At 39.5% G+C, this 12,457-nt stretch overlaps 1 protein-coding gene across 2 annotated transcripts in view; it reads right to left on the bottom strand.

Annotated features, from left to right (window-relative positions):
- LOC125296376 (guanine nucleotide-binding protein G(olf) subunit alpha) overlaps nt 1-11,471 on the bottom strand; it is a 174,202-nt gene extending 162,731 nt beyond the window's left edge. The window contains exons 1-2 of one of the 2 annotated variants that reach the window (XM_048246288.1): nt 10,835-10,871; nt 7,855-7,938 (exon numbers count right to left, since the gene is read on the bottom strand). In XM_048246288.1, the coding sequence (XP_048102245.1) occupies nt 7,855-7,876 (22 nt within the window). In that variant the 5' untranslated portion in view covers nt 7,877-7,938; nt 10,835-10,871. Of the gene's footprint in view, nt 1-7,854; nt 7,939-10,834 lie in introns of both variants that reach the window. The other variant, XM_048246263.1, reaches the window with a different exon arrangement.
- Between the last annotated feature and the right edge of the window lie 986 nt (nt 11,472-12,457).

Raw genomic sequence — 12,457 nt, 5'->3', positions numbered from 1 at the left:
GTCGACCTAGCAGGCTAGGTGACGTTTGTTGCCATTCGCACAAAACTAAGCGTTAATGAAACTTAAAGGAGAATTCCGGTGTGATATTGACCTAAAGTGTATTGAAACATGATACCGAGTGTGAACGTATGTCTCATAGCCCATCTCGGCTTGTCCCCTGCACTCCAAAATCTGGCGCTAGTTAGCCGATGCTACCAACAGCTTTTTCAATAGTGGTGCTTCGGCATCGGGCTAGCCATGCAAATAAATCACTGTTTTACACCCATTTACGAGGCTCAATGTATCTCCACACTTCATTGGTAAACTCTCAGATTCCAAAAATAATTTAGTGGAAATGCATGGATTCCAGTTGCTGCTGGAATCCATGCATTTCCACTGAATTATTTTTGGAATCTGATCCCTTATCATACCTGTTCATTCTTACTTTCGTTGCTCGACTTATCGTGACTAAATTCAAGATGGCTACAAAAAACTTCGTGAAGATACTTGTAAACTACCAGTGCTTTTCAAAGAAGATACTGTCTGTATAAATGGGTGTAAAACGTCTTGTAAGTAAACTACCAGTGCTTTTTCAAAGTTCTCAATGTCTCCTTTAACATCGTTTTAAATGTCAGGGATGGCCCCTGGTTCGGAAACTGTCTACCAATGAAGTGTGGAGATACATTGAGCCTTTGAGCCACTTTAAGAGAGTCTAAACGGTTCTCATAACGCCCTTTTGCCAGCTGTTGCTCACAAAGGATAAGGCTGATACTTTCTTACAAACAACTACACAATGCTATTTCAAAGCAGCCTTTCAGCATATCGATAGCATCTGTGGACCATACTTTCATACTGTAGTGAACCAGAATGTTATCTCCTCTTGTCGGACATGTCACCTGTTGAGTGTAGTTTGGGAGCTCGTCAGAGAGATTGCAGTGGTTGAAGTCCCCCAGAACTATTACGGCAGAGTCTGGAAAACACATAATCAGCACTCATACGAAGAAATGCAGAACTTTTTTTCATACATTCCCAGGAGGTGTATGCAGTCATCAACACAAAACCAGCGGAGAGCAAGTGTCATGTGATCACTAGTGGGTTACAACCTGATCTATAAAGAACATATATAATTTTAAGTGGTCACAACGTTGTCACACGCACGCCTAATGTTTATTTTGTGCAGCGAGAGTAGCCTACTTGGGATTTTCTGCGGCTACTTCTGTTCAAGTAGCATTGATGAGACAGTCACGTTTTTTCCTACACAGTATTATTTGTAGAGAAAACATTAGCCTTTGAGTATTTTAATAGTCAGTTGTAAACAAAGAACTATTCTCATGTAGCTCTTTTGTAAATGGACTGAAGTTCGCTCTAAATATCTACGTTTACTGATTATGCTAACCGTTAGCATCTCTATGGGATTTCTCATATACATTAGTCATAAGTTAACGCATTAGTTTCTATTTTGTAACTTGGAATGCAAGCCTACATGATTGCTCTTAAACAAAACATCGAAGGAAATAACTGAGATGTACTCTGTTGGTCTGCTTAGTTTTACAGTGAATCCTATGTAAAGGTTTGAAAGGAACTTCAGCTTCAGACTTTCTCTTGGGAAACTGTTAGGCCTATTCATCTTCTCTAATGTAGCTGGCTAGACCATGTCATTGCCACACACACAAGTGGGGGCAGAATTGGAAATGTGTCATAGAGTGACAATGCATTGGTTGATTTGGTAAAAAGTCACAGGTTAGGTTATTAGTTATTACTGTAATGATGCTATTCATAAATAATGAGCTGTAAAGTAAGTCAGACTTTAACAAAAAAATGTTTTTAAAGGATATCGACTAATTATCGTTATCGTCAAAATCACGAAAAATATCGAGATATTATTTTTGTCCATATCGCCCACCCCTAGTTCTCAAGACGCGATGCTCTGGGTTGCCAGTTGTAATGAAGACATAGCTTACGTTAGTTGACCTGCAGCTGCTTTAACATTTCTCCAACCATGGCCCAGCTACACATTATGGAAACAGTGAAAACAAAAAATCTCTCGCTCACCAACGTAACATATTTAGCTGAAGTTAGCGATGCAGATGAAGTTTAGCCTACCTGTCGAGGAGAAATATGACCAGCTCTGTGTCAGATATTCTTCATTTGATGAAGACATCAGCATCTCAGGAAGGCTACGCCGATGTCCACTTAATTGGTTTCTTGTTTTATCGAACAATATTTTGGTAATTTTGGTGGCGATAACGCCACCTCCTTCGACTGCCTTTCGTAGGCTACTCATGACTACAACTGACAGCTGTTAACAGTGGCCTTTGCTAATCTAGCAACCCAAATAAGAGAAAGCGCCGGCCCATTATTAATACACTATTCTAGAATTAAATTGCTCCGCCCGATTCCGCCCGTAACTCATTTTTTTACGGGGTTATAGTCAGTGGTGGAATGTAACGAAGTACAAATACTTCGTTACTGTACTTAAGTAAATTAAGCACGTATTTGTACTTTACTTAAGTATAATCTATATTGCATACTTTTGACTTTTACTTCGTTACATTTTGCAGCAATTATCTGTACTTTTACTCCACTACATTTCTACAACACCATCGTTACTTTTTACGTTAGGCTACATTTTATGATCAGTTTTTTTGTCTCTGACAAACACGTTTGTTTTACCAGGGGGCTGGGTTGAGATTTTAGAGCGATACGTGCCCCGCTTCTAAAGCTTTGAAACATAGGCTTCTAGTCTAGACCAGGCAAAGCGTGAACTGGTAGCCATCTGCATTCGGTAGGCTATATTCACCACACCCATGGCTACACTGGGCATGCAAATGTGTTCTGTGCCCCGAGCATATGCTTGCCTTTCTCTGTCTATTATCTGCAGCGTTAGGGCCTCCTCCCCGATGAGATTGCTAGTCCACGGAGCAGCGAAGTTACAGGCTATGCTCATGCGTCTGTCACATGTCTGATCATTTGCGGCACAAATGAATAGTAGACTATTATAGAACCGCTGGCCGAAAAAAACTAAACATTTTCCAGATTAGGAAATAATTCGTAACTGTGTAATCAAATAAAGAGGCATAGCCTAAAATTGGGGGTAGTAATGTGAGCGCTCGTTCAATGTCTATGCGCGTCTGTGCAAGTGAAACTGAACCTTATCATAAAGACACCTTTCTCAACAACTTTTCTGTTCAATCCGGACCAGCAGAATTGGCATTAGGATCCATCGGACTTTTCCCTTGTCCACCCCGTTAAACTTCAGCCTCTCGTGTTTTGCTGAATGGTATTAAATTAACTCAGCAGATCACCCTAGTACAGGGGTGGGCAAACTGCGGCGCGCGGGCCGTATCCGGCCAGCCAAGCACTTTCATCCGGCCCGCCGAGCATTTCATTTGGTTATCAGGCTGCTCGCTATTTTTTTCCTGCGATAGAAGCGACGTTGGTTAGCTTTACTGCAAACTGCTTTTCACCCCCCTTAGAGAACGTTTACAATGTCAATGTCAAAACATCATGTTAAATAGAGATAACATCATGTTAAACGAAGTTAACTCTTAGTTATCTCCTTTGCAGCAGACTCATCATTTCACATAACGTGAACATTATGCGATCCATTTAATTGGGAACGCGTCTGCACTCACGGGAGGGAGAGAGAGCCACAGGTTCCAGCTGGCTTGTCATTGTTGATAATTGATATCTCCTTTTTATAAGAAACTTTTAAAAGGAAATCATGAAGGCAACAGTAGTTCCCACTACTGACCATTTAAAAACTGTGAGAGGGCCAGGCGCGCGGGAACCTATTTTTGATCAGGGGTGCTGAATAACAAAAATAATGGATGTCCGGCAATTTTTCCCCTCCTGGACATGTTTCGGATTTTGACTGCTAAATACGTCATTTTAGCGCGGTGTGCGGGTGATAGAGATAAGTTTTAGAAAAGTCCTGGGCAGCCACAAATTCCAATGTTCCGCGACAGCAATCCAAAGCCACCTCGCCCACCCTAACCCCACAGAAGCGCACTTGACATCATTAGCCTATTTCAGTATAGCTAAGGAAAAATACTTTTCTGATCGTCAAAACCACACCAGAGATGTTTGGCTTTAAATATAGGCTAATAATCAGGCTGCAATGATCTCGCAAATAATTTCTGAATAGCCTAAAGTGTGTCGTCTCCACAGCAAGTGTCCTAATAATTTCTATCTTAGCGACTAGGATAGTGAAATGATTTCACTAGCTATACATGTATTAATTTTGCAAAACACCATTAAAGTTTCTTTCAGCTTATCCATGCTTTTTTGAACGTGTAAATCGCATAGAATATGTAGACTTATATCAACCATACATCACATAGGCCTAGCTGAAACCATGCTACGGTCAGTAACTGACTCAGGTTTACGGTTGATCTCTATAACTGTTCATTTTTAGTAGCCTATATTCAAACCTATCCATAACCCTTTTTTGTTATTTGACTCATCATTTCACATACAAAAATATAAATGTCAGACAGCAAATTAGTAGGCTAATTATTTAAACATGTAGCCTATATAATATGTTTTAAAAATCTATCTCCTGCCAGCAGGGAGTGCTGCAGCACCCTCAGCATCCCCCTTCCCGCGCCCTTGGAGAGGGCCCAGCCGTAGATACAGCACTAGCCATAGCGGAGCAGGCAGAAGATCATTGAGAAATAAACGTGAATTAAAGCGACTGTCTTAAAGCGACAGTGCACAATTTATACATTTGTTAAACAACATAAAATTAGCAGTATTTTTAAGCAATTCATATTTTAAAAGAAGTACTTTTCATACTAAATTATAGGCTATTTTTCTTATTTTTTATTTATGTTGTGCGGCCCGCCTGCCAATTTTCAAAACCCAATGTGGCCCTTGAGCCAAAAAGTTTGCCCACCCCTGCCCTAGTAGATAGCCTACAATTCTGGAGAATGTAATTCTGGTTAAGTCAGAATGTAAACTGGGCCACAGATGGTAAGCACAATTACATTAGCTTAAAACTATCTAGCCTAGTTTAACCTAAAACTAGCTTAATTAAAATGTCACAGCCCATATTCTTTTTTTAATTAGAATATAGATATTAAGAGAATAAATCTCTAAGCAAATACTTTTTTTTTAATCCATTTACAAACAGGCACTTTTTACTTTTACTTAAGTAGGGTTATCATTGTGGTACTTTTACTTTTACTAAAGTAAATATTTCTTTGATTATTTGTACTTTTACTTAAGTACTGAGTTTCAGTACTTCCTCCACCACTGGTTATAGTAATGTCAAATAAGCCATTACTTCAATTCATCGTGTTTCCTTACTCTCTGACGACATATGGTGATCATTTTTGGAATGGTTTGGAATACATTTTCTATGCATTTCCTACATACTGGTCCTTTAAAGTAGGCTACTTGGCAATGGCATGGACTCAGGCAAGCTGTCAAACACGGTCACTAACCTATGTGGTGCACTAGTGTTGCATGGTGCACCAATACTAGAAAAGTATCGCAATACCCTGAAATTAAAAATGACCAACACCTAATTTTATTAATATCGATACTTTTAAGAATGACTGTGACGTTTTAAGAATAACCGTGACGTTCTTTTGAAGTAACATGCCCGTGCGTAAGGTATGCTTCTAGTGCCTCCTCCCGTAGCCTGTGCGTCTTTTCTCCCCACACACGTACGCACGGCTGTCGTGCCATAAACAGCGAGGCATGGCTGCTAGTTTAAGTGATAACATTTTTAACTACTAGTAATTATGCAGATTATAAAATACTATACATTCTTAACAAAATATACACTTTATATGAATTCCAAAATATATGAAATATGACATAAGCAATCATTTTCCGTGTGTAGTTTGTGTGTGTGTGGAGAGTCAAGCAGAATGTAGGATGGCCACTGGTGTGCTCACTAAATTCAATATTAATGATGACGTCAAGGTGGTAGGGGCCCTCAAATCAAATACATTTTTAAAGTAAGTATCGAAGAAGTATCGAAATCACAATTCTTGACTTGGTATCGGTATTGAAACAATAATTTTGGTATTGTGATAACACTATGGTGCGCCCCTCTGCTTTAGGCTTATATGTTGAAATGTTTATGTTAGAATGTTGTGCTATCAGAGCAGAGCAAGATGTTACAGATGGTGCGTGACGTGAAGTGATGCCTCGTATTAAAAAAAACAACAAAAAAAAAAACAGAGATTTAAGTGCCATCGAAATGAGGCACCGAAATCCACGTTGTTATTTGATGTCATTACTACTGCTTGCCTCGGCGCCGGTTATATATTAGAACCGGGTTTCGGTGTCCACCCCTAACCGTTTCCCATAGGATTTCTGCATGCCTTAAGGATATTGCAGTCTTGATGAAATATCGGCACCTTCAGCTTAGGCCTAGTCCACACGTACCAAACCGACCTTTTTTCCCTCCGTCTTCCCTGGAACCGTATCAAGAATATTTGCGTCCAAACGGATCCATCTCAACACGACTCAACACATTACTTCATATCCCAGGCCTATAGGTGGCACTGTTTGTTACAGATATTGACCAACGCTTGCGTGCAGTGTAGGCCATACAACAGACAGAGTAGGCTTCGACAAAACTGGCTAGTGCGAGGAAACCAGAATTTTTTGTGTGGACTTATAGCCTAGTGAACTGTCAACTGTAGTCAACTGTAAAACTAATAAACTTAATTTTTACAGTTTGTGAAGGGTGTAGTCCCGTCCTTTATTTGGCTAACGCAGGTAAAAATAATCTCCTTTACTTTCTTTAGTTGTAGGATAGTCCGCGATTCACATTAGTTTTGGTTATCACCGCAAGTGCAAAGGCTAGACGTACCCAAGTTCTAGGCTGTTCTGTCGCCACATTTATAATATTGCTATAATACCTTTGTTAGCAACAGTCGATACTTTTGCTTGCATCAAATCGCGCATTCGCATTTAGTGCGCATCTATAGGCTTAACATGAGTTCTAAGCGTCTTTGTATGCTCATATCTGACTATGAATGCATTTATTTATGTTGTAAGACATGTAAAATAAATGAATGACACCGGCACTACGCACAAATTAATGTAAACTTACACCGCACTTCCCTAATAACTTAAGTTCTCTCGCGTCACTGACAGTAGCTAGAATGCATAAAAAACACCGGAAAAACAGTGTTCAGTCCACCAAGTCATAAGCTATCGGGCCGCGCCTTCCAGTTGTGATATTTATCCTATGGAGTGTAATGTTAGGTAATGTCATGTATGAAAACTAGTATTGTTAGGCAATACTATAAGTGTCAAGTCCAGGGCAGCTGAGGTGTGGCGATGACATCATCGATCACGCCAAGTAGGATGTCTTGGTTTAAGCTGTCCAAACGAATTCAAAGGGGCTACGGTTTCAGATTTTTCCACTCTGGGACCAGGTTTCAAAAAAGTGCGGTTTCGGGCAGTGCGTTTACAGGATTCGTTTGGACGCTCAGCCAAGACGAAGCAAAACCTCTGCGTTTAACCCAAAAAGTGTCTCCGTGTGGACGGGCTCTTAATCTCTCAAAAATGGAGCTTTTAGTGTTTCCAGCTAAAACAGCTATTCCCCAACAAATCTACCACCACGTGGCACCCACGGGCCGCGAGTGTCCTAAAACCACAGAAGGCTGTTTTACTGACTACAGTAGCATGAGTTTTAACATGTCGGCTAAACTCATAAGGTATTACGTATTTAAATGAGCTTCATTGTCTTAAGATATTAAATTGTAGAGAACAGGTATAACCATTTTATGGGATGCACCCCACCCACTTCCATTGAATTAGGCTAACAGTGGGACGTGTTGGACTAGGTTATTGCACACACAGAGAAGAAAAGGGCATGTACTAATTCTAGGATAGAAAGCAAAATACCTAATTTTCCAGAAGGCAGCATATGTAAGAGACTTGACAGACGCTAGCATCCATGGGTTTTAGGCTCCTTGCTAGCATGCAAGCCTGTAGGGGGCAAATTATAACAGTTTTTGACTCTTTGTTTAAAGATAGCCATAAATTCTGACACTACTTCTTTAACCTGTTGAGGAGTGAATTCTTTAAGACAATGCTGTTCCCACTGATCTATAAAGAACAATCTGTTCTTTATAGATCAGTGGCTGCTCCCCAGCGAGTGAATTATTTTCCTGGCTCCTTCTAGAATTCTACGCAAATTCAGTTTCAGTGTTCTTAAAATTGTTTAATGGCAGAAAAGTCCCTGAGGGTAATTGTTGCATCATGGTAGGTATAGAACTTTTTTTCAAAAACGTTCTAATCACATATTTGTGATCGTACTCCCAGGGGCCCAGCTGCATCTAATCACATATTTGTGATAGTACTCCCAGGGGCCCAGCTGCGTCTAATCACATATTTGTGACCGTACTCCTCAACCGGTTAAAATCCAACATGCCTGCCATTTTAGTTATGCATGATTGTCACATTATGTATTTCATAATGCTGAAAGATGGCTAGACACTTCATATTATGTGTTAAGAGCAGCATAGCATTATAAATGTTGAATAAATGGCATATTTTGGTGCCCATTTTTGAAATCAAGATAGTGGTGACTAGGGCACGCTACAGTAGGAGTCCATTTCCATTTTTAAATCACAAGGGGTAACTGCCAAGTTTTGTGCTTTCTGCAAAAACTGAAAGATTCTGGTAAAAACTCTGGCCTGAGCCAAAGTGAATGTGTCTGGTTTTAACCAGGCTACATTTCAAAATATTTTTCAATGTATTTATTTTACAATAGAGGGGTTGCTACACGACAACAAAGATTTCTGAAAACAGTGTCCATATGGAAATGCGAAACTGAGTGAACATGCCTTTTTCTTGTATAACCTGCATGCAAGCTTACAACTGAATAACATTAATTGTCAAAGCCATGCTTCATGCTACATTCCTTGTGTTTGCTGTGTTGTGTTAATGAGAGGCAAAAAAATGCAGCAAAAATTCTGTTTTCACCACTGTTGTGTGCATGGCCCCTGATAAAGTAGGATCATTTTGTGACATCTTTAATTATATGTAGCCCTCTATCTTTCATTGTAAGTAAAAGATGATTAAATAATTAAATCAGTAAAATACATCAAGATATTTTTTGGAATAATAAATTAAAAGATTTTTCAATGTGTTTATTTTTCATGATTTATTGACACATATCATAAAGGATAGAACGATTTGTTGAAGTACATTGAAAAATAGATTGTTTAGGTGTGTTTTGTTTGGTTAAAATATAAAGTCGGTCGTTTTGGACAAAAGCGTCTGCTAAGAAATTTAAATATAAAACATAAACAAATGCAATATCATGAACAATTCAGTTCAGTAGATAATGACTGCTGTCAACAACACCAAAACCCTGAAAGCATACATGTTTTCAGGCCCAAACCACTGCAATTATTTTAATAAGTAAATACTACTTTAGGGCTGTTAAAATAACACGTTAATTTCTATTAATTAATTACAGAAAGAATAACACGTTGATATTAACGCTGATTAATTGCATTTCATAGTGACATTTGACCCAGTGCAGTCTGGCTATAGTGACTGAGGGAGGCAGACAAGGAAGCACTGCTTGGTCCTGGGAATGAAACATTTAACCTACGTTTAAAAAAAATGCCCAGACCACTCCTGTTGACAGCATCATTCTCTACTATTTCTATAGTAAAGAATTTCTGTTGCCAACCATAGGAGTTTGTAAAGTCTGAAGTATCAGCTCAATGCAAAGCAATCCGGAGGTAAGAGTTAGCACACCTCTTGATAATAATACTAGCCGCCAGCATTGTCAAAATTAATTTTGCAAACATGTTTACCTACCCTATGACCAACCGACTAACTAACTAACTAACTGACGATTCCTTACTAAATCAACATTTGTTCCACACTGAATAAAAATCTACAACATGTCTGAATGGCCAAAAAAAGGACAAATTATGGGGGGTATACCACACATTACCTTGGTGTTAGGGTACTGCACATGTCATTTACAGTGAGTGGAAACTTCAGTCATTTGCATTTATCCTGCTAAAAATCTGACACCAGGCACTACGCTGATGCCTGCGCCAAAGGGAAAATTGTAATAAAAATGATAAAGTAAAATAAAAGAGACGTTGAACTTTTATAATGTCGGTTTGGCTTTTCATTCATTGGTTTGGCTTTTCACTGCCTAAATTGTTTTTAAAATATGTTTATAGCAAAAATGGATGCATGTGATTAATTTATATTAGCCTAATTAATCACAGAGTATCTAATTAATTAGACTATTTTTTAATCGCTTGACAGCCCTAGTGAATACTAAAGTATACTCTGATACTCTTTCTCCTTAATTGTTCTGTTCTTACAACGGGGTTATTTTGGTTTAAGAGATGATAAAGGATGAAATGTAAATAATTTCCCAGCTACTCACACTGTATTATTTCACACACTGGACTTCAAAGTGACATTAATGACTCATTGGATCGAAATAAATGAAGTCTTGCCCATACATTATGGACTTGCCTTTCCTGTAGGCCAACATACAATTGCTTGTAGCATATGCCCATTATGTTTGTGCAGGCCTGCAATTTCAATGACTAGAAGTTACATTTATGTACAAACTATGAAATGCATTTTTTTATGATTAGGCTACCAAATGCATGCCTATCACAACCGATGATAATGCGACTGCTAAATTAGGGCAGCACTGGCACCTTATATCCAGTTTGGGCACTAGTCGTTGCATGAGATAACATGATTAATGAGCACAGTGGCCTACTTAACACTGAAACACTCTTAGCCATTTAAGACATAGCTAGGTGTAGACAATGGCCCTGGTCTACAAACAATGGTGCGAAACTGCATGGATACAGAGTCGGTTCACACCTACCCAATAGTAGAAGCCTGTGGGTCTGTTTATATTCCCGTTTGAGCTCTTTCAAGGCCTTGTCAATGGTCTTGCTGACTTTCTTAGCCTCCTTCTCGGCCTCCTTCTCCTCCACCAACAACTTATCCCAATGTTTCTGCTTAAGAGGGGCATTCTTTTGCAGCAATTGCAATCGTCTACGGTCCTTTCCCGATCCCTTACCACCTCCATTCTGTAATAATGAACCACCCGTATTCAAGTCTCCAGAGCAAGCGTCTCCACACAGCTGTTTGCCGGTGTCCCAGGGGTGTGTTTGGCTTGTGCGAAGCGGTGCATTCTCGCAGTATCCACCGGCGTCCTCTTGAGGAGGTCCCCCAGTACGCGAAGGAGCTGAATCTGGAGGCTGATCGGAATCCGAGGTAGCGTTTGAAATAGAAGCACTTAAATCTCCAAATAGTCGGGGGCGAAGACTGTAGCACAGCCCCATGATCTCACCCACCTGTGTTTGTTAAAATAGACAAAAACAATATAGCACAATATCCTTACTCTTTAACTCCCCTCAACGTGCCATTGTTAAGCTGCTGCCCCAGTGTGGCTCAAACATTATTTGTCTTTTTCATTTTCACCACTCTGCCTACGCTTTTTAGTTACTGGATCACCTGATCTCTTTGCGGACACTGCAGGTCCACGTTACCGTATGTAATCTAATAGCTTACACTCAAAATCACGAGTTGAAGTAAGGCCACTTTTAAAGGTGACAAGAAGCGACTTTAAATGCGACTAGCCTATATCTCGACTAATTACAGTTATCAGGTTTACTTTACATAATTTAATACTATAGGTCGACACTGATCAGCCATAACATTCAAAGTAGCCTAGGTCTAAGTCTGTGATGAATATCTCAACAGTTAAGAGTTACACACTGCTCTCCAGCATAATCTTTGCTTTAGGCCTAAAGGCTTAATGCACTGTTCTGTTAATCGAAGTCTTCTTCTTCGTCTTCTTTTTATTACAGTGCATGAAAATGCACTGTTCTGTTATCTGAAGTCTTCTTAATACAGTGCATGAACCGTGTATCATTCGTTCATTTGATATTCAATTGAGAATCAAAACGAAAAAAATAAAAAATGACTTATTTCATTATTTGTTTATGAATGTGATACAAACAAACAAATAACACGTTGTTTTCCAGGCTTTTGATTTCATGGTCAGATCAAAAGTATAACGTTTAAAAAATGGCTTCAGGGCCGAAACTGATTTTGATATTTATTTGTTCCGATTTCTGTGACCTGGAAGTCTATCCAAGTCACTTTCTTGGTCTAGACCTGTCAGTGCTCAGTGTTGCCATTTTAGTGACTTTGTAGATTTAGCGACTATAGGCGACTTGCGTAACGATGGCAAACTCGGTTTCGTTGAATCGACAGAAAATCATCTCCCTTCTCATGCCTGTTTCGTTTATGAACATCGCGTTCGCCCAAAGCGTTGCCCCATGATTATAGAAGTAATGACTGGCCTAGCTATGTAGTATCAGCCCATGTTAGGGAAGTAGGCCTAGATGTTAGATCTATCAGCTCAGATCGTCATTTGTCGCCAACGTCATTGGAAGGCAGCCAGCTGCTGTAGCCTTCTGGTGAGATTACACCAAAG

Source organism: Alosa alosa, chromosome 1, assembly GCF_017589495.1.
Source record: "Alosa alosa isolate M-15738 ecotype Scorff River chromosome 1, AALO_Geno_1.1, whole genome shotgun sequence".
NCBI classification, from domain to species: Eukaryota; Metazoa; Chordata; class Actinopteri; order Clupeiformes; family Clupeidae; genus Alosa; species Alosa alosa.
The sequence above is the reverse complement of the archived record's forward strand: the minus strand, read 5'-3'. Positions and strand labels throughout refer to the sequence as shown.